We start from the raw sequence: 23,444 nt of genomic DNA on the forward strand, positions 1-23,444 counted from the left end.
CCCTTCGTGTCCGTGGGGTGGGAGGGGGGGGGGGAGAGGGGGTGTCCGTGGGGTGGGAGAGGGGCTCTGGCTGGGGCAGGAGCCGGTCTGCCTGTGGAGCAGCTGGGGGGTGTCTGCTGGGCTCCCCGTGGGTGCCTGCTCGTGGGCTCCCCATGGCTCTTTCCCTATGTGTCTCCCCGTGGGTCTCCCCCTTTCTCTCCCCCCTTTCTCCCCCCCCCGGGTCTCTCCCCCTCGCTCTCCCCCGTGGGTCTCCCCCCCCGTGGGTCTCCCCCCTCCCGGGCCGCTCCTCCAGCGCCGCCGATCCCGCGCTGTCCGCCAGGGGGCAGCACCGCCCCGCGCGGCCGCTCTCTCCCCCCGCCGCCGCCGCTGACCGGAAGGGGCGGGGCGGGCCCAGCCGAGCGGGGCCTCCCGGGGCTCGGGCCGGGGCCGGCGGCGGCGGAGCCCCGCGGGGGGACCCGGCGCGGCCCAGGTTCCCTGTGGGTCAGTGCTGACGCCCCGGTGCCGCCCGCCCGGTGCGGCCGTGCCCGCCGGAGCCTCGGCCGGGCGCTGCCAGCCGCAGGCCTCGGGCGCAGCGGAGGGGCCGGGCCCGGCGTGTGGCCGCCGCGGTCGGGGCCCGGCCGGGCGCAGCAGCCCCCGGCGCCATGTGGTCCGTGCTCTGGGCGGCCGTGCGCTCCAAGGCGCCGTACGTCACCTTCCCGGTGGCCTTCGTGGTGGGGCTGGTGGGCTACCACGTGGAGCGGGCCCTGCGCGGGGACCCGCCGCCCGCCGCCGCCGAGGAGCAGAGCATCGCGGAGCAGCGGGAGGAGCGCAAGCTGCAGGAGATCGCGGGCGAGGACCTGACCAAGGTGGTGAGCCTGAAGGACAAGCTGGAGTTCGCCCCTCGGGCCGTGCTGAACAGGAACCGCCCGGAAAAGAGCTAATGACGTTGTTTGGGCCGGGCTGGGGCCGGCTGCCGGGGGCCGTGTCCCTGCTGGGGACTCCCCTGTCACCCGCACACCTCCCACCAGCCTCCCTCCTGCACCGGGCCGTACCGGGGCAGCACGCTGTGCCTGCTCCTGCTCGTCACCCTCCCGGGGCCCTCCGGAGGGTCAGCGTTTGCCAACCCAACGGCTGCTCTCAGGACACGGCCCCCAGCCCTCCTCCTGTGCGGCAGAGCGGGCAGGGAGCCCTGCTTTGGAGGTGGAGCGTGGCTGAAACTCATCCGCTCTCGGCCTGGCCTGGCCCCTGAACCACGAAAGCCTCTTGCCCTGGTTCCGCCCGTGTCTCTTTAGGTTTGGTTTCTTCCATGGTGTGAAGATAGAAGAAACTTGGACCTGAGTGACATGGGGTCAGGCTGACCACCTGCAGCAGCAGGACCTGCTGTCCTGCTTACATCTCTCCTGTGGCTCTTTGCAAACCCCAACCACAGCACCACGCTACTGCACTACACCCACGGGAGCCCGAGCAGCGGTGGGGGTCTCTGGGGAGCCCCTCTCTGCATCACCCCCAGGTTTCACCGCGAGGAAGGGCGACGGGGGAGGTGGAAGTCCTGGCCCTGCTTCCGTCGTGGAGCTTAGAGCGTGGCAGTGGCTTTGGCCTGTGTGTGGAGAACGGGGAGATCTCTGCCCTGTATGGGAACAGCCAGAATAAACTTGTGTCAGTCCTCGGGCCTCTGTGTTTTCTGCATCAGCATGTGGCCCCAGCCCTGGCTCAGAGCGTGTTTCTGCTCCCCAGTGGGAGGAATGCCGTTGTCCCTGCCCGGGCACCGACCTCAGCGCCTGGCAACAGGGTGGTGGGCAGGAAGGAGGGGGAGGCTCTGAAATCCCAGCCCGTGCTGCGGTTGTGCCTCCCTCCCGGCTCCCCCGGCCACGTCATCTGCTTCCTCCGACCTCCTTATCTAGACAAGAAGGGCTGTGGCAGTGCCGGGTGGGGTCCCAGGGACAGGGGGTCCCACTGGGCGGCTGAGCAGGGCAGCGCGTGGCGGGAGAGGCTGGCAGCGAGCGCTGGGGACCAATGGCCAGTGTCCCCTCCAGCCTCGGGCGTCACTGGCACAGCAGGACCAAGCCTGGTGAGAGCTGCCCGAGCAGGGCCAGTCGGTAACCGTGCTGCCGCTCTGCCGGCAGCGTGCCGGGGCTGTAGCCGGGGTTATCGCTGCCTCCCGGCTTGTTTTTTCCCCTGGTGCCTGAGCAAGGCCTCACCGCTGCCCCAGCCCGGCCTTCCCCTCCCGGGGACCATCAATCTGTCGTGCCTGCTGTGAAGCCCTGAGGTCAGCAGCCTGTTCAGCGTTTCGCATCGCTCCGTCCCGCTTCCTCGGGGCCAGCTCCTGCCCCGCTGACAGCTTTACTGCTGGCGCTGCCCGGCTGTGTTTACCTCCCGACCTGCTGTCCCTGGGCTGGATCGCTGCCCTCCGGCTGGGCTCGCGGCCCGGCGCTGCCGGGAACTCGCGGGCCTTTGCCGTTGGGGTGTGCGAGGGCGGCTGAGGCTGGGTTAGAAGGTGCAAGAGTCACCTTGGGGCGATGCAAAGTGTGTCCCAGCCCTGCCCCACTGCCGCCTCGTGCCCTGGTGCTCATGGTGCCCCGGTCCCCCTCGCAGGCTGGCACTGTCCCCTGAGGCAGCCCCTGCCCTTGGCCTCTTGCTCTCCCCTCCTGGCTGCGGGGCGACTCGGGGTGACAGCTGTTCCCTATTGTGTGCCGGGGTGGGAACGGCCCTGTCCCTTCCCCCAGCCAGGACCAGCCGGACCCAGCTCGGAAACCTCTTCCGAAGTGCCTTTGTTTGCCCCGCGCCGCAGCGGCTCCCGCGGCTGTTTATAGCCCATTGATCTGCCTGTTCCCAGGGCCGGCTGGGCACAATCGGGCTTTGTCAGGGCCTCGCTGCCCCGTTTCCTCCCCTGGGCCCACAGCGTGTCGACCGGGGGGGCTGCTCCGGGGCAATGCCCTCGGGAAGGACCGAGCCCCCATGGCGGCTGCGTGGGCACTGATGGCACCTGGCCGGGCAGCCCCTGCCCTGCTCCCGCTGCCGCATTTCCAGCTGGTTTCTGTGTGTCTGGGGACTCCCGTCCATCCCCACGGCAGACACTGGTGCTGCTGCAGGGTCGTGGATTCCCCGTGGGCGCTGGGACAGGGGTGAAGCTGCTTCCCAGAGACCGGGCGCCTTTCTCTAAGCCCTCAGTGCTGTAAACCCACCCTTCCTCCCATTGAATCCCAACAATGTGCTGCCTGCGACGCGCCGGCTGGACAAGAATAGGAGCCGGCAAGTGCTCGGGGCTGGGACGAGCAGCCACAGTGGCTCACAAAGAGCGAGAGGAAGCTTTGTTGAATAAACCATTATGGCAAAAAAAAACCCCCTGGGTTCCCGAGCCTGCACACAGCCGCTCGAGGGCGAGTCCTTGGTCTGGTTCTCGGCACGGCCGGGTGCCACAGCAGGAGCGTGGCAAGGAGCTGTGCGAGGGGGAAGCCTGTCCTCAGGCAGGGAGTCCCACGCCTGGCCTGGAGGCCGGCGTTTCGTGGGAGAGCATCCTCCCAGGGCTTGTCCGGCATCGGGGGGGGGTCCCTGCAGCCGGGGCTGGCTGTGCCTCAGAGCAGGGGGCGAATCGGGCAGCTGCCAAAGCGCTGCCTGTCCCTGCTCAGCCCATGGCTGGGACAGCTGGTGTGCAGGCAGGGACAGTGAGAGCCGCCCCCCGGCCACCCGGCACGGCTCGGCACGGCTCGGCACACCTGGATGGCCACAGCGGACGTCCGGTTAGATCAGAGCAGGGATGCTCCAGCTGCACGGAGCCATCGGTCCCCTTCCTGCAAGGCCTGGAGTGACGATGCTGTGGGGAGGAGAGGAGTGGTGCGGGGGGCTGGAGGGGAGATGGGCCCCGCAGGGACCGATGCTCCCGCGTCCTGTCCTGGAGCAGTGGTGTCCCCGCAGCCCCGGGGCGCAGAGGGTGCTCAAGCCAGCTGCACTGGAGAGCAAATTGTGCATCCCTCTGACCCGACGCGTCCCCCGCAGCCCCTGGGGATGTCGGCTCCCTGCCCAGCCAGCCGGGGCTGTTTCCCAGGCTCCAGTTTTGCCCTTTCCCGGAGCGCGGCCGAGTCCTTTCCCAGCCTCCCCGTCTCCCCTCTTCCTGCCCTGGACCCACGGTGCAGCTCTGCCGTGCCGAGCCCAGCGGCTCCTGCCCATGGCCAGCGAAAGCCCTGAAGGGCTGTGAGAGGGGAACAGCTCTGGTTTGCAGTGAGATGCATCTCCTGGCCGGGGACAGCTATGGCAGGACACATTCCCTTCCCACTCAGCATCGCCTCTTCTTGTGGCCACAGCCCAGGGCCGAATCCCCATCCCAACCATCCCAGAGCCACCGCGGCTCCTTGCTTTTAGACTACATCAACCAGGAAAAGCCCCCGGCTCTGCAGGCAGCAGCCCCTGCCCTCCTGGTGCTGCGCCAGGACGATGCCCTGAGCCGCTGGCAGGGGCAGGACCCATCCCGGGGCGGGCATGGGGTGCTGGGCACCACGGTCCCCTCGCCTCCGCGCGAGGAAGCGGCCGGAGGGGAGCGACAATGTCAGGATGCGGGAAGTCGTCGGGGCTATTGAGCGCGTTTCCTCCCGCCCGCGGTTCTCACACGGGGCCGCATTGTCTGCCGTGCCCGCGCGTGGAGGGCTAAATATAACCCTGTGCTGGGGATGGGCCTGGGGGAGGAAGGGAGCTGCTTGGGGTTTGCTTTTCCTTCGTGCTACAGTAGGCAGCGGCGCTGAAAGGGGCAGATTGTACCTGTTTGGTGTTGCCTCCATGGTAGGTGCCATGGCCAGAGGGTGCCAGGGCTCAGGGTCTGTGCCTGGCCCAGAAGGATGCTCCTGCCTGTGCCCGCTCCCCCCGAGGGGCTGGGGGAGATGGGGTGTGGGGGGGGCCTGTGGGCAGAGCCCTGGGCACGGACCTGGCCCCGGCAGGATGGGGGACCATGCTGCAGCACGGCTGGCAGCCCCCTGCCCAGCCCTCTGCCCTTCCTCCCCTCTCAGCTGCGAGCCTGCTCTCGCCGCAGCTCTTCCTGCGGGTTGGATTTAGACACTTGCTATTTTCTGTACGCTGGGAAAGCTTAAAAATAAACTCCTTGGTGCTCGGCCAGCGCCTCAAGCAGGGCCTTGCAGGCGTGACACGCTGTGGCAGCCCTCACGGCTCCTCTTCCCCAGGGCAGGATAGTGCAGGGGGAGCCCAGCACGGAGGGTGGCAGCCCAGCTCCTGCACAGGCAGGCGGTTCTGGGGGGGGCTGCGGCTGCGCCTTGGCAAGTACATCCAGCCTTGGGTTGGGATAAACCCCACCAGGCTCTTAGGTGGGGGTATAAAAGCTGCCCTCCCAAAAACCCATGCCAAGGGCAGCGCCAGCGTGGGGGTCACAGCCTGTGAGTGGCCACAGGAACAGCCCCGCGGTGCTCCCACCCCATGGCCGTGCCCAGGGCTCTGCCACCCCGGCTGGGCGGCTGCGGTGGGTCCTGGTGCCCGTGCATCATGGGCTGTGCTCACTGCCCGTTATCCCAGCGCTGGCCCTGGAGCTGGGTCTCGGGGTGCCCATGGGGAGCCCCTCACCGCAGCCCCCAGGCTGCCCGTGCCGCCGCAGGGCTCAGCATCACGGTACGGGGCCAGGCGTTGGGGCAGCGAGTGCCGTTCCCAGAAAGGGGCCGGAGGGGCCTGTTTACTCAGGAGGGAGCGTGGAGGTGTGAGAAGGGCCGTGCGTGTCCGGCCGGCCGCTATCTGTCCCCGGGCTGTGCCAAAGGGCTGCGCCAGGCCAGCCCACGCCCTTATCAGCGCCGAGCTTTTATTTGTGTAGGGCCTGCCCTCCGTCTGGGGGGCTGCTGCCAGCACCGGCCCCCCGCGCAGGTGAGCCCCTCGCTGTTGTTGTTGGCATGTGCTGCGGGGTCACGCCGGCCGCCCCGAGCCGCCTTGTCACAACACGGGAACAATAGCGGGACGCGGAGCCGTGTTTGCCCGGGCACCGCGTGTCCAGGCAAAAGGGGGCTCTCGGCCGTCTTGTTTTCCACCTTGCAGGGCTGTTCGGAAAAGCGTGATGCTCCCCCGGTGCCAACAAAAATACGAGCCCAGGAGAGCGGAGGCGAGCGGGGGAGCGGTGCCGGCGGGTAAACACCCGGCGCGGCTGCACCGTTACCTTTCACACGGGCATTTCCTCCCCGCTGGGCTGCTCGCCCCAGAGAGCCACAGCGCTGCTGATGCCTGGGGAGCGCTGGGCTGTGGTCCCCACTGCACTGGGGTGCCCTGGGGGTCCCCACAGGGCGATGGTGGGAGCAGGGCAGGGTCCCTCTGGAGATGCTGGGAGCAGGGCAGGGTCCCTCTGGGGGGATCTGCCCCAGCATCCTCATGGCGGGATGCAGGGGAGGGCTGAGGTGTTAGTGGGCACCCCAGACCCCCACCCAGGGGATTTCACCCCCCTCATCCCAGCGGGGAGGGGAGCCGAGGGCACGCTCAGCCCCCAGCGCAGGCTCTGCGCCAAGGGCAGCGCCGCCGGGTGCCTCCCTCTCCGCTTCCTCCAGTGGCCGATGGCAGCGATATCGCCCCGTATCACCCATATTTCATTTTCTCCAGGGTATTTTTAGGCCGTTCCACCCCTTGCTGAAGAGGCCCTGGGCCCAGAGCAGGCTCTGCCTTGGCCAGAGAAACTAAACAACAGCCCCAGCCGCATTGTGTGCCTTTATCTGCGGCTCATTTCCACCTATTATGCAGCCGTGAGCAGCTCCACGGCCTCCGTGGGGTTTATCTGCGGCAGAGCCGGGGCTGCGGGGCCGAGCTCTGCTCTGAGCCCCCTGGAGCATGCACCACGATGGCCCTGTGACAGCCCCTGGGCTGAGGTTGGGCTCAGGGGGACAGGACACCACAGCAAGGAGGGTTGTGCTTTCCAGGGGTGAGTGGCACCGGCAGCACAACCAGGTGCCCACCCTCCCCTTCTCCCCATCCCCATCGCCCACAGGGCAGCAGCTTCCCTCTCCCCCCGCCCCGAGCCCTTGCCCACCCTCCCGCGAGGGCGGGGGGCTGCAGGAAGCACAGGCACACCACGCTGCGCCTTTTTCCATTCATCCAACTTTATTCAACAAGATGCAACACCGAGTCTGCCGAGGGGAAAGGAAACAGCCCCGAGGGCAGCGCCCGCATCCCGCGCTCCTGCCTGCGTCCCACAGGACCTGCAGCCCCTCGCTCACGGCAGGACCTGCCCCTTTCACAGCATCGGTGGGCTGGGGAAGTCGGGGTCACTGCTCCTGTGGCAGCAGTTGGTTCTTCCACCCCCTCCCAGCACCTCAGCCCACAGCAGGAGATGACTAGTGCAAAGTAATAAAACCAGTAGCCCCCGAACCAGCAGTTGCTGGGGTAATTCCTCCCCAAAAAACACACAGGGCTCACAGGCACGTGGCCAGGCTGGACAAGGCTTCCCCGATCCCCTCACAACTGCACCTTTAAGGCAGAAAGCTCCGTGCTCGGGCCAGCAGGTTAAAAATAACTTAGAGACACACATCACATGGGAAAGGGTCCAGGGCCAGGAGGCGGGGGGGGGCCCACACTCCCGGGGCACCCGAGCTGTGACCCTGCGGCCGTCGGGATCAGCCGGTCACCGCAGAGCCCCAGCCGTGAGCTGCTGCTGGCTCAACCCCCCCGTGCCCCGCGGGGAAGGGGCAGCTCCCACAGCAAACCCTGGGCAGAGGCTGTTGGCCCCGCTGGCTCCCTGCCAGGGTCACGGGGACAGGACGGGGCTGGTGGCCAGGACCCGTCCAGCAGCGCTGCCCCAGCCCAGCTCCGTGCGGAGGCGAGCGGCTTCCCACGGCCGCACACCCGGCTCTCACGCCGGCGGGGGCTCCGGCAAGCCCCGGGGTCCGGCCGAGTCGTGGCTCCCGAGGGGCAGCAGCCTCCGCCGTGGCCCCGGGGACAGCCTGTTCCCAGCCACGCGGCTCCAGGGGTTTCTCCCTTTCCCACGGCGAGGCACGCGGGACGCCGCGTCCCGGGGAACTCTCTGCAGTTTCCTTCCTTGCGGGGTCTGCGGGGAAAACAGGCGAGAGCGGCGGCTCCGCTCCCGAGCACCGCGTCCCGGGGCAGGCAGGTCTCTGCGGGCGCAGCCTCCGGAGGGGTCCGTCCGGCTCAGCACCGGGCAGGCGGCGGCTGCCTGCCCACGGCCAGCACCTTCGCAGGCACGAGGGACCGAGGAAGGTCCCCTCGCCAGCCGGGGCCAGCCCGGCACTACACGTACTGCTTTTTGGAGGCTGAGCTCCCGGGCCGGCTGCACAGCTTCTCCTCTGGGGCGGGGGCTTCGGCAGCGCCGGGGGCGTAGGGGTCCGGCAGTGACCTGCTGCCACCGCCCAGCGCCAGGTTCTCCTCGTTGTGGAAGTTGGCCCAGTTCTGCTCGCTGGAGAGCTTGTTGTAGGCCTCATAGGGCGGCGTGTGGCTCTCGGCCATGGGCAGGAAGGGGTAGTGCTTGGGCGGGTAAGGACCAGAGACCATGTCGTCGGCAAAGGCGTCCCGGCTCGGGCCGGCCGGCCCCGACGCCTTCTTGATGTTGCTAAGCAGGTTCTTGCAGCAGAGGTGGAAAAGCTCCAGGAGGTTCAGGATTAAGGAGATCAGGCCCATCACCAGCATGAAGATGATGAAGATGCTCTTCTCGGTCGGGCGGGAGATGAAGCAGTCCACCTGATGGGGGCAAGGGTCCCTCTTGCACACGTAGCGGGGCACCATGGAGAAGCCGTACAGGTACCACTGGCCAACGAGGAAGCCAGCCTCAAAGATGCTCTTGCAGATCACACTGATGATGTACGTCCACATCAGTGCCCCTCGGATCTTGAGCCGCCCGTCCTCCGTCACGTAGATCTTGGACATCTTCTTCTCCACAGCTGCCAGGGCCTGCTCGATCTTCGGGTCCTTGCTGTGGATAGCCCGAAGCTCGCTCTCCTGTTGCTTCAACTTCTCCTCCTTCCGGGAGAGATAGACAACATGGCCGAGGTAAATGAGGGTTGGGGTGCTGACAAAGAGGAACTGGAGCACCCAGTAACGGATGTGGGAGATGGGGAAGGCTTTGTCATAGCAGACATTGGTGCAGCCCGGCTGCTTGGTGTTGCACACGAAGTCCGACTGCTCGTCCCCCCAGACGGACTCCCCGGCCAGGCCCAGGATGAGGATGCGGAAGATGAAGAGCACGGTGAGCCAGATCTTCCCGATCACGGTCGAGTGCTCCTGGACTTGGTCCAGCAGTTTCTCCAGGAAACCCCAGTCACCCATCTTCTAGGGAGCCTCGTGCCTCTGCCAGCAGAGAGGGGAGGGGAGCCAAGTCAATTCTCTGTTTCCATGCTGGAGAGCACAGGGCAGACGGGGCTACCTAAACCCCAGGCGTTCCTGGGACACGGCTGCTCTGCAGAGGGTCCCAGCAAACCCGCTGAGGGACATCCCGCACTTCTGAGCCCAGGAGAGCTCCTCCTGCACCCCACTGCCCCGTGCAGAACCACACGGCTGGGGAAGAAGAGGCAGCGCAGGGATTCACCTCCCCCAGCAGTGCCCAGCCTGCAGCACCCGCGGCTCGGGGCTGTCCCTATGGGCTCGTGGCCAGCTGGTTTGGGGCTGCCCTGGGACGTCAGGGCCACGGCAGCCAGAGTGGGGGCATGGTGGTGGCTCACTGGAGCTGCCCAGGTTGGCCTCTCCTACAGCCCGCTGCCCCGGCTCTCCCGAAGGGCAGAGGGCAGCAGGGTCACGGGAGGGGGGGCACAAACCCCCGGGGTACAGCGGCCACCCCGACACCCCTTCAGGGCTCACCCCAAACCGATGGCACAGTCCCCACCCAGCTCCCTCGCTGCGGGGTGATGGCACCCCAGCCCCAGCACGCTCCCCCCTGCCAGGGCTTTCCCCCGGACCCCCGAGACCACTCACCACACATGGACCCGCTGCTACTGCGGGGACCCGGGGTGTCACGGCCTCACCCCCGGCTGCCGGCGGGCACAGCCCGCATCCCCCTGCGGGAGCTCAGCCCCGCAGCCCAGCTGGGAGAGAGGAAGCGGCCACAGCCCTGGCTCCTAATTAACCTCTGCCAATTAAGCAGGCAGAGGTGCCAGCTGGGCCGTTAAAGGGGCACCCAGCGGCACTGGGCGAGGGGGATGCTCAGAAGCAGAAAGTGGGTGCGAGTGGTGAAGGGTGCCCCGCAGCAGCCAGCGGGTGCCAGCCACGGGGGTGCCCCCGGGCGGTGCCCGATGTCCCGGGGGTCCCGGGCGCCGCTCACTCACCTCCGCCGCGCCGGGCACGTCCCGCCGGGCTCGGGCCGCGCTGGGTGTGAGGGGCCGGGCCGGGCCGGGCCATGCGGGGCCCGGGGGAGGAGCGCGGGCAGGAAGCGGGGGGCCGGGGCTCCGCGCCGGGCTGCAGGTGTGCGGGGCCGCCCCGGCCCGCTGCCCCCGGCCGAGGGGGCGGCCCCGGCGGGGCGGGGCGGGGGGTCCGCGGAGCACCGCCCTGGCCGGGACCCCCGGGGACAGCCGGGGCCGGGGGGCGGTGGGGAGCCCGGGTGTCCCTGCGGGCACCAGCAGCGCGGTGGCTTTAGGGGGTGCCGTGCTCAGGGTGCCACCCGTGGGCAGGGTCCGGGCACCCCGGGGGGTCCCTCTCCCGCTCAGCGGGTTTGTCGCCGTGGCGGAGCCCGCGCAGCACCGGGGCCATGCCCGGGGCGTGCGGCGGGGGGTCCCCGGGGACGCTCCGTCCCTGCCCGCTCCGGCCGGGCAGCTGCGGCGCGGCGGGCGCTGGGTGGTGCTGGAGCCACGCCGGAGCCACGCCGGAGCCACGCCGGAGCCCGGCGCTGCCCCCGCCGCTCCCGGCTGAGCTGCGCCGGGGACCCGGGGGCTGGGACCCGCCGCCGGGCTTTACGCGGAGCTTTGCTGTCGGGGGCTCAGGCGGGGGGCGCGGAGGCACCGCACCAAGGAGGGGGCACAGCGGGGGCGGGCGGTGGTATCTGATGCACAGGCTTGAGCCCCGCTGCCTTCGGGGGGGCAAACCCCCATGCGTGCCCCCCTCGCTGCCCTCCGGCGGCCGCAGAGGGCTGGCACGCTGGGCACGGGCTCTGGAAACCAGAAACTGGGCCAGTCCGCACGCACAGCTGGGAGCTGCTGCCTCTCCCGCACCGAGACGTGGCATTTCCTCCTCACAGGCAGGCTGAGCGGAGGGCAGAGCCGGAACAGCATCGTTATGTTTAATATAAAATAATTGCTGTGCTCCATGTAACGCCCACATGCTGCTCCATGCCATGGCACCAGGGTGCTGCGGAGCCCAGTGCCCATCTCCCAGCCGTCCCACCATGAATGCCTGGTGGAGGACCGTGCCCAGCACCGGCTTCAGCCACACCAGCCACAGGCCCCAGTGAGCTGTGCACGTGTCCCCAAGCAGACCCACACTGGTGCCAGAGCCACTTCCCAGTTGGACACTTTGTGCTGTTCAACCTCCTGAAGCATCTTTCCTCTGGCACAGGTTGCCCCGTGCCCAGGGCTGGCACCACAGGTGACGTGGTGCTGGGGTGCCCACCAGAGCAGCCCGTGCTAGAAGTACCTTTTCTGTGTCGTGGCACAGAGACACGTCACCCTCCCAGCAGCGTGGGCATCGCTGCCACGGCCTCTCGCAGCGGCACGAGCCCCGGCTGTGTCAGTGCACACCACGACGTGCTCGTGGGTCTGGGGGAGCGCGGGTGGGCTGAGCAGAGCTGGGAATGGGGCTGGCCGGAGCACCAGCAGACCCTCCGCGCAGTGCTGCTTAAGGAGAGATTACATGGAAATCATTTCTATTTATTGTAATATTTATCAAGGTTTAGTAAATAATTGGTGCTGATCCCTCCTTGATTTCCTTGGGGGCCAGTGAGCAGTTCTGGTGAATTAAAGTGTAACGACGTGTGACAAGGCAGGAGGAGGCAGAGCGGGCAGGCGCTGGGCACGCCGGCCCTGGGGCTGCCCTGGCTCGGGTGGGGCAAAGCTGTTTCTTCTGCCCTCACCAGTCCCCTCGATTTATGGGCAGGACACCGGCACGGCACTTGCATGAGCAAAGGGGGAAAAGCTGTTCCTGCCCCATGTGGCAAACTGGTGACTGTCACCACGCTGGGTGACACCAGCCCTGAGCCATGCATTCGTACCCAGCATGGGAGCAGCAGAGCTGGAGGGCCCAAGAGAAGCTGCTGGGACACAGGAGCCCCCATGCTCCCTCCTGCCAGCCCCAGTCCCATGCGTTGTCCAAGCTCAACGGCTTCATCCCCGCAGCTTTCAGGTGACGGGGCTGCTCGACAGAGTCGTGCACGGTATCTGTGTGTCCGTGTGATGTCCAAGCCCCACAGCACCACCACGTGCAGCCGGCAGCACTCCGGGGCTGCCCTCGCCTTACCTGCGTCTGCTCAGGCACCCGTGGGCCTCTCTCAGGGGACTTTAGTTTGCTGGGGTTAGTCATTTTTCACACGGGTCGACTCTCAAGGGCTGGGGGACTTGGCAGGCTTGAAAAGCTGCTGGGCCAAGGGGGAGGCGAACTGGCTGGGACGGGCAAGCTCACAGCTCCTCGTCTCTGTGGAGAGAACCGACACCCTCAGGCATGACGGTGGGCAGCTGGCACCCACCTGCCACCGAGCATGCCCGCACCGCTGGGACACCCGGGGATGTTCCCATCGCCCCAAGCAGGAGAGTTCCCATGGACATGTCCCCTCCCCTTTAAAGCCATCAAGGGCCTGGCTGAAGAGTCCAGTGGTGGCATCACCGGTGGCCACCTCTGGGGCCGGCCATCCCTGGACACGTCTCCCTCCCTCTTCCCCTCCCAGCACCCCGTCAGACAGCAGTAAGGTTGGGAGCCGAGGCCCGCAGGGCTGCCACACACCTAGTCTGGGACTTGTTGTCCTTCTCCTCCGTCTTGAGGTGGCACCGGCAGGTGGAGGCCTTGCTGTAGCTGACGGAGCGCCTGGTGGACTTCTTCCACTTCCGCGCAGTCTGCGTCACCCGCTTGAAGATGAGGTAGAAGATCTCGCAGACGGTGAGGACAATGCAGATGGAGGAGGCTCCAACCATGAAATAGGTGAAAACTCTTTTCTCGGTTGGCCGAGCGATGTAGCAGTCTACAGTGTTGGGGCAGGGGTCCACGTTGGAGCACTTGACCAGCCGTGGCAAGTCAAAGCTGTCCCACATCTTGTGGAGGAGGTAGAGGAACAGGATCTCTATGATAAGCTTGAAGAAGAGGCTGAGCAGGTAGGTCCACCACAGCCCACCGTGCTTCTTGCCCGTGTTGCTGTAGAGCCTGGGGCAATTCTCCCCGTTCTTCTCCCGGTTCTTCTTCTCCCGGTCCTCCCGGTAGGCCACGTGCATGATGACCAGGAGGGAAGGGCAAGTGACAAAGATGAGCTGCAGGGCCCAGAGGCGGATGTGGGAGATGGGGAAGAAATGGTCGTAGCAGACGTTGGTGCAGCCCGGCTGCCGCGTGTTGCAGTCAAAGTCCTTCTGCTCGTCTCCCCACACGCGCTCGGCTGCCACCACATAGACCAGCACGCGGAAGACGAAGACCACGGAGAGCCAGATGCGGCCAAAGGCTGTGGAGTACTTGTTGACCCCGCTGAGCAGCGCCTGCAGCGTTTTCCAATCCATGGTGGCTGGTGGAGACCAGAGTCATCCGACCTGGAGAAACAGCAGCAGAAGTGAAGAGATGCGATGGGAGACAGCAACGGGGCAGCTCATCTCTCGCTGCACTTAATCTCATTGACCTCCTGGACCCTGTCCCCCACCACGTTACACTCATTTGGGGTGGGGGGACCATCCCACTCGTGGACAGTAGACCCCAGCCCCGTGCTCTCCTGGTGACAATCAGAGGTGACTCAACCAGGGGATCCCAGGCTCAGTCCCAGCCTTCCCTGAACCTCGGTTTCTACATGGGTAAAATGGGCTAAATCGGCCGCTGTGCTTTGCTAACGCCGAGAGCCGAAGGGGAGGCGGCTGCTGCAGAGCCGGGGTGCCAGGACACGCCGGGACCGGTTTTCCCTCTCGCAGGTGACACCCGAGGCAGCCCCAGCACGGGCGAGAGCCGGGTGCTGAAAGCGAGAGTCTGTGTGTGTCACTGATGCATCGCCCCGGCCAGCACCCTGCTCCTGGCACCCTGCTCCTGGCACCCCGCTCCTGGCACCCCATGCCTGGCACTCGCCCTCCCGTTCCCGAGGAGCCGCTGCCCATTGCCGACCCAACACCCTCTGAGACGTACCTGGAAGAGGCTCAGGCTCCTTCCCCTCTCACAGGGGGCTGCGGGGTGGGACGTGCCCAGCGCGGGGCATGGCCGGGGTGTGGTGGCACAGGAGCGTTCAGGGTCCCCTTGTCTGGGGAGGGCTGCGCGGCGTGGCGAGGCGTCCTGGGGCTGCAGGGAAGGAGCAGAGCCTGGAGCACTGCCTGGAGCCCGCGGGGCTGCCCGGAGCCCGTCCCTGGCCAGGGCCACCCCGAACTCGCCACCGCGCTCCCATGCTGCTGGCCCAGGGACGCACCAAGAAGCGCGGCTGAGCCGAGCGGGGCCGAGCTGGGGTCCTGTGCCAGCATGTGCCGAGTGCCCGGGCAGCGCCTCTGCCCAGCCCCACACACGTCTGCTCACCACCTCACCCGAAACCGGGAGATCCTCCTCCTCCGGCAGCTGCCCGGGGTGGGGAGCAATCCCAGTGCCCCCACCCAGCCCTTTGCTTTAAAACTGGGCGAGGGGAGCTGCGGCTTTCCCCTCCTGAGCCCAAAGCTGGTGCCAATGGCAGAGCCCACAGCCCCTGCACGCCCCCAGGACCAGTGCCCCCTCACCAGCCTGCCAATCCACCCGTGCCCACATCTCCAGGCCCCCCCGTCACCCACCAGCCTGGCTCAGCCCAGCGCCAGCTCCAGCCATGGACCCGCGTTGGGCAGGAAGGGGAGCGCCAGCCCCGTGCCCAGCCCCGTGCTGGGGTGCGGTGTGCGGTGCCGTGGGACCCCGCAGCCCGGCCGGCGCTGGCTGGCAGCCAGGCAGAGCAGGGGCGATGCTCCAGGTGTGCCCGGCTCTGCCTGCAGCGCCGGTTTGCCTCCCGCGGAGCCCGGCACCCTCGCCAGCCCCCAGCGTGCCAGCCCGCTGCGTCACCCCGGGTCCTGCCCCGCGTGGGTGCGGGGCGTGGGGCCCGAAAGCGCCCGGCTCCTGCCTGGGGTGCAAAGGCAGCAGAGTGGAGCTGTGCGCGCTCTCCTGGAGGGGCTCAGACCCTTTCGGTCCCCAGGGAGGGCGGTGGGATGGAGGAACAGGGCCTGGGGTGGCCATTCCTGCTCCTCGGGGTGCCACGCTGTGCCATCCACCTGCATCACCCCCTGGGTGGGCAGCCCCATGGGCCAGGGACCCCGGCACTGCCTGTGGGGTCCCAACGTGGCACTGTGCCCTGGCGGGGTCCCCACCTTTGGCCACCGCAGGCACAGCAGCTCCCCCCTGCACCCCGTTAGCACCGCGGGGTCCGACCCCCACAGCCCGCAGGTCCCCGACAGCCCCGTGAGCACCCCGCGCCTCTGCCCTGGCACGCGGGAGGTACCTGCCCAGCCGGATCCAGGCACCTTTGGAGCGGGGAAGCTCGTCCCTGGCTGTGCTGTCCGCAGCCCTCCTGCGTGCCCAGGTTTCGTCCTCGGCGCTGAGTGTGTGCGCGGAGGGGAGGGTGGTTTGTTCTCTTCCCGGTAACTGGGTGAGTCTGGCAAACAGCTCCCGCGGAGGTTCTTGCCCGCACACATGCACACACACGCTCGGGTTGAACAATCAAGGCGGGTCAAATCCTGCAGGGAGATCAATGGAGCTGGATTCCTCCGCAAGCGACGCCAGCGGCTCCTGCCAGGCGAGGGTCTGCCCCCAGCACGGGTGGCTACGGGCTCTGCAAACCCCGGGCAAGCCCAGGGCAGCCAGGGACGGGCACCAGGCTCACGCCGTACCCCAGCTACGGGGCAGCCAGCAGCCGTCGCTAAGAATCACAAATTACGCAATTGTAACCCACTTTTAAATGATTTTGCCTTAGTAATAGTTTTGCAACAGCTCATCGGTATCTGCAACCTACATCAACCTGCAGCCACCGCCCTGCCGGCGCCGGGGCGTCCCGGACGGGACCTTTCCCACAAGTGGCACAGACCGGGTGGCCGAGCGTGGCATCTGGGACCCTGCGGCGGGACCCTGCCCCACCAGCTGCCTCCAGCCCTGCCCGCGTGGGACCCGCGATGTGTCCCTAAGGGCACCGTCCCTCTCCCCAGAGCCCCGGTGGCTCCCAGGAGGGTGACTGAGCCCTCCCTGCCCGGGCAGCCGGGTGCTGGGTGCCCCGCTCAGCCTCTCCCCTGGGAGCAGCCCCATTTCGTGCCTCTGCAGACGTGGCCGGGGCAGGAATGCGTTTCCGCTCGCTCGTGGTTTACCCGGCCTCTCGCCTGCCCCGAAGCTCTCCTGGCATCGCTCCAGCTCACCCCAGGGCCAAGCACCCAGCGGCGTTTTCCCAGGCGCTCCCTGGCCCGCGGAGCCCCACGCGGCACCTCGCCGGGGCCACCCCTCCCACGGGGACGTGTTTGCGGAGCCCCGGACGGTGCTTGATGCCCTGAGAGGTTTCCTCCCCACACTCGTGGCAAGACAAGGAGCCACTCACCCAGCAGCCTTTTGGCTCCAGGACGTCAAATAAAGCGTGTGTGGGGTTGCCAGGTTGGGGAAACGGGGGGGAGAGGCCACGGGAGCCCAAGAGTCCCAAAGCAAACCCTCGTGGGAGCCTGGGGGTGTGGAGAGGGGTGAGCCCGGAGGAGGGGGCAGGCACAGGCACCCTCTTCCAGCTGAGAGCAAAGCAGCCGGGAGCCTCCCCTCACCCCGAGCTGCCTTTGCAGGGTCCTATCGCAGGATCAGGAATTCGAGCTATGCTGCTGTAGGGAGCTCGGGCAGGAACCTGCGGGCTGTGGCCTTCGAGATGAAAAACCCCGGAGAGAGGGAAGGCGGCGAGACCTGCTGGCAGGTCTGGTCTCTTGAGAAGGTGGCAGTTCCCTGCCCCATGGTAAAATCCCCCCAGCAGCCCCTCGCCTGCAATTTTGGCATTTCAAGAGAGGCCACGTGGCCACGGTGAGAAAGTTGAGGTGCCTTTTGGCATGGGCAGAAGATTTCCCCTAAGGCAGTTGGGTGGAGAAGGGAAACACCCTGTGTTTTGCAGTGCTGAGCCGGGTATTTGGGTGTCCCAGCAAAGGGCAAGTCCCTGTGCCCCCTCTGCCATCCTGCTGCCAACTGACCCAGCACGGGCACAGGGACAAGGTGCCGACGTGGTTCAGCAGCTCTCAGCACTGGGTGCCCTCGGAGGAGCTTTGGGTACGTGCCCTGGGCATGTCACCCTGCTGTCACCCCGCTCCGGCTCGGTGGGGTGACAGGGGAAAGGCTTCAGTGCCAGATGTGAACGCTAAAAACACCCAGTGACTTCTGTGGCCCGACCTCTGGTCCTCCATAAAGGAAAAACCCGAGCAGCAGAGCAGGCAGCACCAAACCAGCAGGAAAACCTCAAAGCCCCTTTAAAAGGGTCTTAAACGGGGCATTGCTGGGAGCACTTGGCCGGGACCCAGCCCTGCCTTTGATCTCTGGCTCCCAGCCTGCCAGCAGCACCCCGGCCATCCCGCTCCGGGGCCGTGTCCCCGGGGAAGAGACCTCCCCTGCAAACGCTGGGGCGCGGAGTCACGGGAGCCTGGGAGCCGGGGCAGCCGCTCGCTGGACCTAAATCAGAGAGTTTCTCTTCAGTTCCCAGCAAACAGGCGGCTCTTGGGCAGGGAAGAAACAAGCCCCGCTGGGAAGGACAGGCTACCCCTGCCCTGCGGTGCTGCACGCGCCAGCCCCTCCGCATCCCCGGCTGGGCTGGAGTTAGTGATGGTTTTGATTTAAATCCCCTCTCTCCGAAATTCAGGGGGCTTTCTGGGCACCTCACAAGAAAACACAATCCCCTGTACGACGGCGCAAGTCTGGGAAATAGCTTTTGTTGTGACATCCCCCAGTTTATCTGCTCTACCACCGACACTGGTCCTGCCTCTCACCCAGCACCCCGCGTCCCCGGAGGCGGCGCAGCCTCCAGCCCTGGTTCTGCAGCACCGACCTCAGCTCCCCTTGGTGCAGAGCACAGAAAAACATCAGAAAGCAGCAGCCCAACGTTCCTGTTTGTCCAGCCAGAGCCACTGATCCCCAGCCCGGATGGTGCAAGACACCCGGCGCTTCAGGGAGCTGCCGCAGCGCGAGCTCGGAGCGAGATAAAGCAGCGCAGCGACAAAGGGCGACTGGCTCGTCAGGTCTCTCGCAACGGGCAGCAGCTCCGGCTGCTCTTTGATGTGCAGAAGTGGGGCAGGGTGGCTGCTCTCGGCCTCATCTCTGTCACGATTAGCGCTTGCAGCTGGGGAACACCTCTGGGTTGCGCTAACCCAGCACAGCCTGGATCAAGAGCGGCCAGCCTTGCTCGAAAACAAACAGCCCAGCCCTAGCTCTTTAAATCGGAGGCAATGCCTTGCACACAAAGAACAACTTGTATCCTCTGACCTTACGGGCTCCAGTAAAGACAATTTTCAGGTAGATAATCCAGCGAGCACGGCAACGAGAGCGGGCAGGATGGCAGAGATCAACAGCTTCACTTAAGAAGAGAGGGAAGAAATCCACCTCTATGTCCCCACCTGCCTCTCCTACCCCAAAGGTCTCCAAACTCACCTTTGTCTTGGCAAGAAGCCACCATGTGCCTTGAGGGTCCCAGGCCGGTGGCAGGGCTCCCTCCAGGGCTCCTCCACCATCCCCACCCTCGTGGGGCGGCCGGTCCGGTCCCTGCCCTCGGCATCCCCCGGCCGCAGCGGTCCCTCTGCTCCCCCGTCAGCGCATCCAGGCTGGTCCCTTCCCCGGGGGGGCCGTGGGCAGGAGCTCAGCTTTGCCCCACGAGGGTCTCAGGTGGGAGATGGTTTGTCGGGTCAGATGTGCTGTGAAGTGGCAGCTGCAGTGACCTGATGGGGATGCTGTCCCCAAGGACACGGCGACGGCATCGCCCCGGCACTGCTGCCTTTGCCACAGAGCCAGCGAGGGCCGGGGCTGCCGGTGCTCATGGAAAAAATAATCATCACACCCTCTAAATAAAGCGAAACAAGTAACAGATCGAGCTGCTTGTTCAATGTTAATGTTACTTACGAGTGCATTTGCCATGAAATTATTGTTAATTATTCATCCCGGCTAACGCTTGGTTACCGCTGACGGCCTTAGGAATTGCGGTGCTGCCTGAGTCACGGCAGAACGCGACGTACTACAGCAATAAACCAGATTATATTCTGCCATTTAATGTTATTGGTTAATCGATGGTTGGGGTGGTTTCCTCTCCTTTATTTGGCTGTTTTGCTCAGGTGTTTTCCTTTGGCCAGGCAGGAAGAGCCGTCAGCCCATGGCAGCTCTGCCTGCCCGGCCGGATCCTCACCCCGTGCTTCGCCACGGTGCTGCCACACCAAGCACGTGCTCTTGTCCCCACTCAGCTAATGAGGGCTATTAATGACGATCACATCCATCTGAAATGGCCCTGACACCTGCGGTGCAGCTTATGTAGGGTGAGGGATGCAGAGAGGGGTTCCCCGGGAGGGTCGAGGGCGCCCGTCCTGTCTGGCCCCTCTCCCCCACCACCTCCGAGCTGGCTTGAAAATTTGTGGCATTTTTAAAGTCGCTCCAGCCTGTCCCTGGCAGCCCACGGCCACAAAAGGCTCTGCCACCCGTGGCTCCCTGGGGATGTTCATGCCTCCGGGTGTGCCCACCTGTGCCCACCAGCCCATCTTAAATCAAGAATTTATTTATGTTTTTAAAGCCTGGGATTACAGAGAGATCATTAAGCTGTCCTCCTTGCTTTCCTGCACCCAGTGCCCGGCAAATGCAGCAGGAGTTTTGCTGTTGGCTTGCTGGGTGCAAGGACAAGCCCTTCCCTGGGCAGCGCAGACCTCGTAACACCTTGTACAGCCCCAAAACCACCCGCCCACCCACAGTGCTCCCCGCTCCGGCCAAAGCCATCGCTCGTGCCCAGCTCCAGGGGCTGCTCTGCTTTTCGTGGCTTTTCCCCAGCAGACTGGACCCTCCAGCTGGTGGTTTGTCACCACGGCTGGTCCAAACCCAGCCTGGAGCTGGCCGTGGGAGCGATGCCTTTTGGGGGTGACGCAGCCCTTACTCCCCTCGTGGCAGCGTTGTGCCCAAGGAGCAGAACAACGGCTTTGGCTGTCACTTCTTAGGGACAGAAGTTTTTATTCATCGCAAGGATCCACCCAGGAGCAGCTAAGCCAGCCGGGCTGGGATGGGCTCGACCTCCGGGCACCGGTGCTGGTTCACAGCCGCTGTGGAGCTTCTTGTCCCTGTTGGCTCTCAGGGACCACACGTGTCCTACAGCACTGGCTTTACCCCACATTCAGCAGAACAGTGAAACGTGCTTTCCCCAGGACTGGAGGGGCAGCGAGCCCTCGGGCACAGCCCAGCTCTGAGGTGCTGCCACCCTCCGCGCTCCTGTGCAGGGGGATGGAGGAGGAGGAGGATGAGGAGGAGAAGGAGGGTGCAGGGCAGGCGAGCGGCTCCTGCTTTCCCCAGGGCAGCTCTAGGGCAGAGCCTCCTCCTTGGGCAGCGTGCTGGGGCTGGAGGCCGTGCAGGGGATGGAGGCCACGGCGGGTTTGTAGTCTGCTCCGTGGAAAACCTGTCCCCCCGTGCCCGTGGGCTCGGCGCGGGAGAGCGCGCAGTCCTGGCCGTGCTGGCAGCTCGCCCCGTCGGTGGCCAGGAGGCACTCGCGGCACCGCTTGCCGACCAGGTAGGTGGCCTCGACGAGGCTCAGCACGACGCAGACGCAGGTGGTGACCACCATGAAGATGGTGAAGATGTTCTTCTCGGTGGGCCGGGAGATGAAGCAGTCCACCGTGTTGGGGCAGGGGGGCAGCTCGCACCTCACCACCCGGGGCAAGGTGTAGTTCCTGTAGAGGTGGTAGAAGATGTAGAGGAACACCATGTCCACGCCGGCCTTGAAGACGAGGCTGAGCAGGTAGGTCCACCACAGCCCCCCCCGCTTCTTGCCGGGGTTGGAGTAGGTGTGGCAACGGTTGTCCCTGCCGGCGGCGCGGAGCCTCTGCTCCTTGGCCTCCCGGTAGGCCACGTGCATGATGACCAGGAGGGATGGACAGGTCACCAGGATGAGCTGCAGGGCCCAGAGGCGGATGTGGGAGACGGGGAAGAAATGGTCGAAGCAGACATTGGTGCAGCCCGGCTGCCGCGTGTTGCAATCAAAGTCCTTGTGGTCGTCGCTCCAGACCCGCTCGGCTGCCACCACGTAGACCAGGAGACGGAAGATGAAGACCACGGAGAGCCAGATGCGGCCAAAGGCCGTGGAGTACTTGTTGACCCCGCTGAGGAGCCCTTCGAACACCCCCCAGTTCATGGTCACCTGATCCCGTCAGCGAGCCTGGGGGGAGAGAGAAGGTACAGCCACATCGAACGAGCAGGTCCCCATCTCGCACCTCCGTGCCCCAAAGCACCAAGCTCTGCTCCCACCGAGGTGGCCTCGGGGGCTGTCTCTGGCCTTTGCTCGCACGCGGGGACACGCACCGACACAGACCTGCTTCCTCCAGCCGGTGCCCACCACGGTCTGGGCCTGGCTCAGCCCTCCGCCGTCCCGCACCACCCGCCCCATCTCTCGCCTCGTTGCCCAGGTATTTGTTATTAATTTTCCTTACGTTGCCAGGCCTGGCCCGGGCAGATGACAAATAGGAGCAGCCGGGGCGTGACTCACCCGGCAGCCCTGCGGCTCCACCGCTGTGTCCTCTCCCATCGCTGGAATCTGCCGTCGCCTCCGCTCGCCCGCCCGGGCAGCGCGGGAGGAGCCCTGCACCAACCTGCGCCGTGCCCACACACCGGGGAGGGCATGGCACGGCACGGCACGGCACGGCACGGCGCAGAGGCAGAGGGGGAGCTGGGGGGGGCTGCACAGCCCCCAGCAACGCCGAGTTGCTGACCCAGGGCTGGGTCAGCCCAACCTCAGCCCGTGCCAGCGCCAGGACCCCGAGCGGCTGGTTTGACCCTGGGTTGCATCATGCCAGATAAAAACACACCCCAGGCATGGGGCCGCAGCCGAGCAGGACCCCCAGGGCCGCGTTTGGCACCGACTCTCCTTAAACATTCAACCTACCAGTACAGCAACAGGATCCCCACTCGCTGGCAGCGCTTTCGGGGGGTGAACGCATCCTGCTGCCCCGCACAGTGCGACGCGCCTGCTCGCAGCGCTGGGGCGGCCGCACACGGTCCCCGGGCACCCACCTCCCGCAGGACCCGGCAGCTCCCGTCTTGCCGTGTCGATCCCCAGGGACACACACACACAAGCCAGATTTCTCCTTCCCCATGCACACTTCCAGCAGCAGCCCCAGATGCGCCCATCACCCCGGCACCGGGTCGGGCTCTGCGGCGTGTGGCAAACGCACCTTCCCCAGCCCCAGCGCCGCCACACCGGGGCTGGGGGCTGCAGCAGAGGAGGGTTTTCATGGTGCTTACCTGGGGGGGTCCCTCTGCCCAGGCTGGCACCGCTGCCGGTCGGTGCTTGCCCGCAGCAGGAGCGCATCGCCCGGTGCGAGAGGCGCCGGCACCGCGTGAGTCAACCCCGGGCTCCTGGGAGCGAGGAGGAGATTCCCAGGGGGAAGGGACGAGGTTCGGGGCTGATCCCCACGTGTTCTGGCAGCTGCCAGATTTCCTGGGGCGAAGGGCTGCTCCCCAGTGCGTGGGGGCCCGATCCTGCCGCCGCGTGGGGAAGGGCTGCGTCGCTCCGCAGCGGGGTGGGTGCTCGGGGCCCTCTGCCGCAGGGCTGCCAGGGTGCCCAGCACGGCCTGGGGGTCCCTTCACCCATCCTCGCTTGCTCAGACCTGCAGGGCTGACGTGGCCAAAGCCCTGGGAGCCCCTGCCCAGGGCACCAGGAGCCACTCTGCCAAACACCTCCCCTTATAATCCCTTTTTACTCAAACTTTGCACCATGGCAAGAGCTTAAGAAGAGCCCTTATCCCTCCCCACCTCTGAGTGGGTGGCGGTTGATTATTTCACTGGGAATTAATTAACCACTTTTCCGTGCTCCCCTCACCTGCAAGCTGGCACAAGTCTCTTCCCCATCACCTCCTCCCCATCGCCAGAGCCCAGGATGAGCTCCCAGCCCCGAGCACCCCCTCTTTGAGGCCTGACCCCCCCCGCACGCAGCTCTGGGGAGCACAGAGCAGGGGTGGGGTGTCAGAGGGGTGGGGGGGTCCAAGGAGTGGGTGCTGTTGAGTGGGGTGTGAGAGCTCAGGTATGGCTGGAGTCATTTGCGGAGCAAACACACGATTCATTTGCAATTCTGCTGGGTTTTAAAAAAAAATGTAGAGAAACAAATCTAAACAGCTGTAAAGTAAATTACCACTGTTTGCGGATGGCTCCAGGGAAGAGTTCTGCAGTTGGAAATCAAACAAGCCCATGTTTATTTATTTTTTTAACATGCCTGTGCGGTGGCT

General features: G+C 65.9%; 4 protein-coding genes across 4 annotated transcripts; 1 reads left to right on the plus strand and 3 right to left on the minus strand.

Annotated features, from left to right (window-relative positions):
• The first annotated feature begins 402 nt into the window (after nt 1-402).
• On the plus strand, nt 403-1,642 carry SMIM12 (small integral membrane protein 12). The gene has a single exon (XM_068417813.1). It carries the CDS (start codon nt 642-644, stop codon nt 918-920), a length of 279 nt encoding a protein of 92 aa, XP_068273914.1. The 5' UTR covers nt 403-641; the 3' UTR covers nt 921-1,642.
• A 5,390-nt stretch (nt 1,643-7,032) lies between these two features.
• GJA4 (gap junction protein alpha 4) lies at nt 7,033-10,285 on the minus strand. Its single transcript, XM_068417738.1, has 2 exons — nt 10,212-10,285; nt 7,033-9,240 (listed from the first exon to the last, which is right to left on the minus strand). Exon 2 carries the CDS (start codon nt 9,217-9,219, stop codon nt 8,188-8,190), a length of 1,032 nt encoding a protein of 343 aa, XP_068273839.1. The 5' UTR covers nt 9,220-9,240; nt 10,212-10,285; the 3' UTR covers nt 7,033-8,187.
• Nucleotides 10,286-12,761: 2,476 nt separating this feature from the next.
• On the minus strand, nt 12,762-13,568 carry GJB3 (gap junction protein beta 3). The gene has a single exon (XM_068417936.1). The coding sequence runs from the start codon at nt 13,566-13,568 to the stop codon at nt 12,762-12,764; it is 807 nt and encodes a 268-aa protein (XP_068274037.1).
• Nucleotides 13,569-20,530: 6,962 nt separating this feature from the next.
• LOC137673243 (gap junction beta-5 protein-like) lies at nt 20,531-21,358 on the minus strand. The gene has a single exon (XM_068417948.1). It carries the CDS (start codon nt 21,356-21,358, stop codon nt 20,531-20,533), a length of 828 nt encoding a protein of 275 aa, XP_068274049.1.
• Nucleotides 21,359-23,444: the final 2,086 nt, after the last annotated feature.

Source organism: Nyctibius grandis, chromosome 24 (genome assembly GCF_013368605.1).
Source record: "Nyctibius grandis isolate bNycGra1 chromosome 24, bNycGra1.pri, whole genome shotgun sequence".
Lineage (NCBI taxonomy): Eukaryota > Metazoa > Chordata > Aves > Nyctibiiformes > Nyctibiidae > Nyctibius > Nyctibius grandis.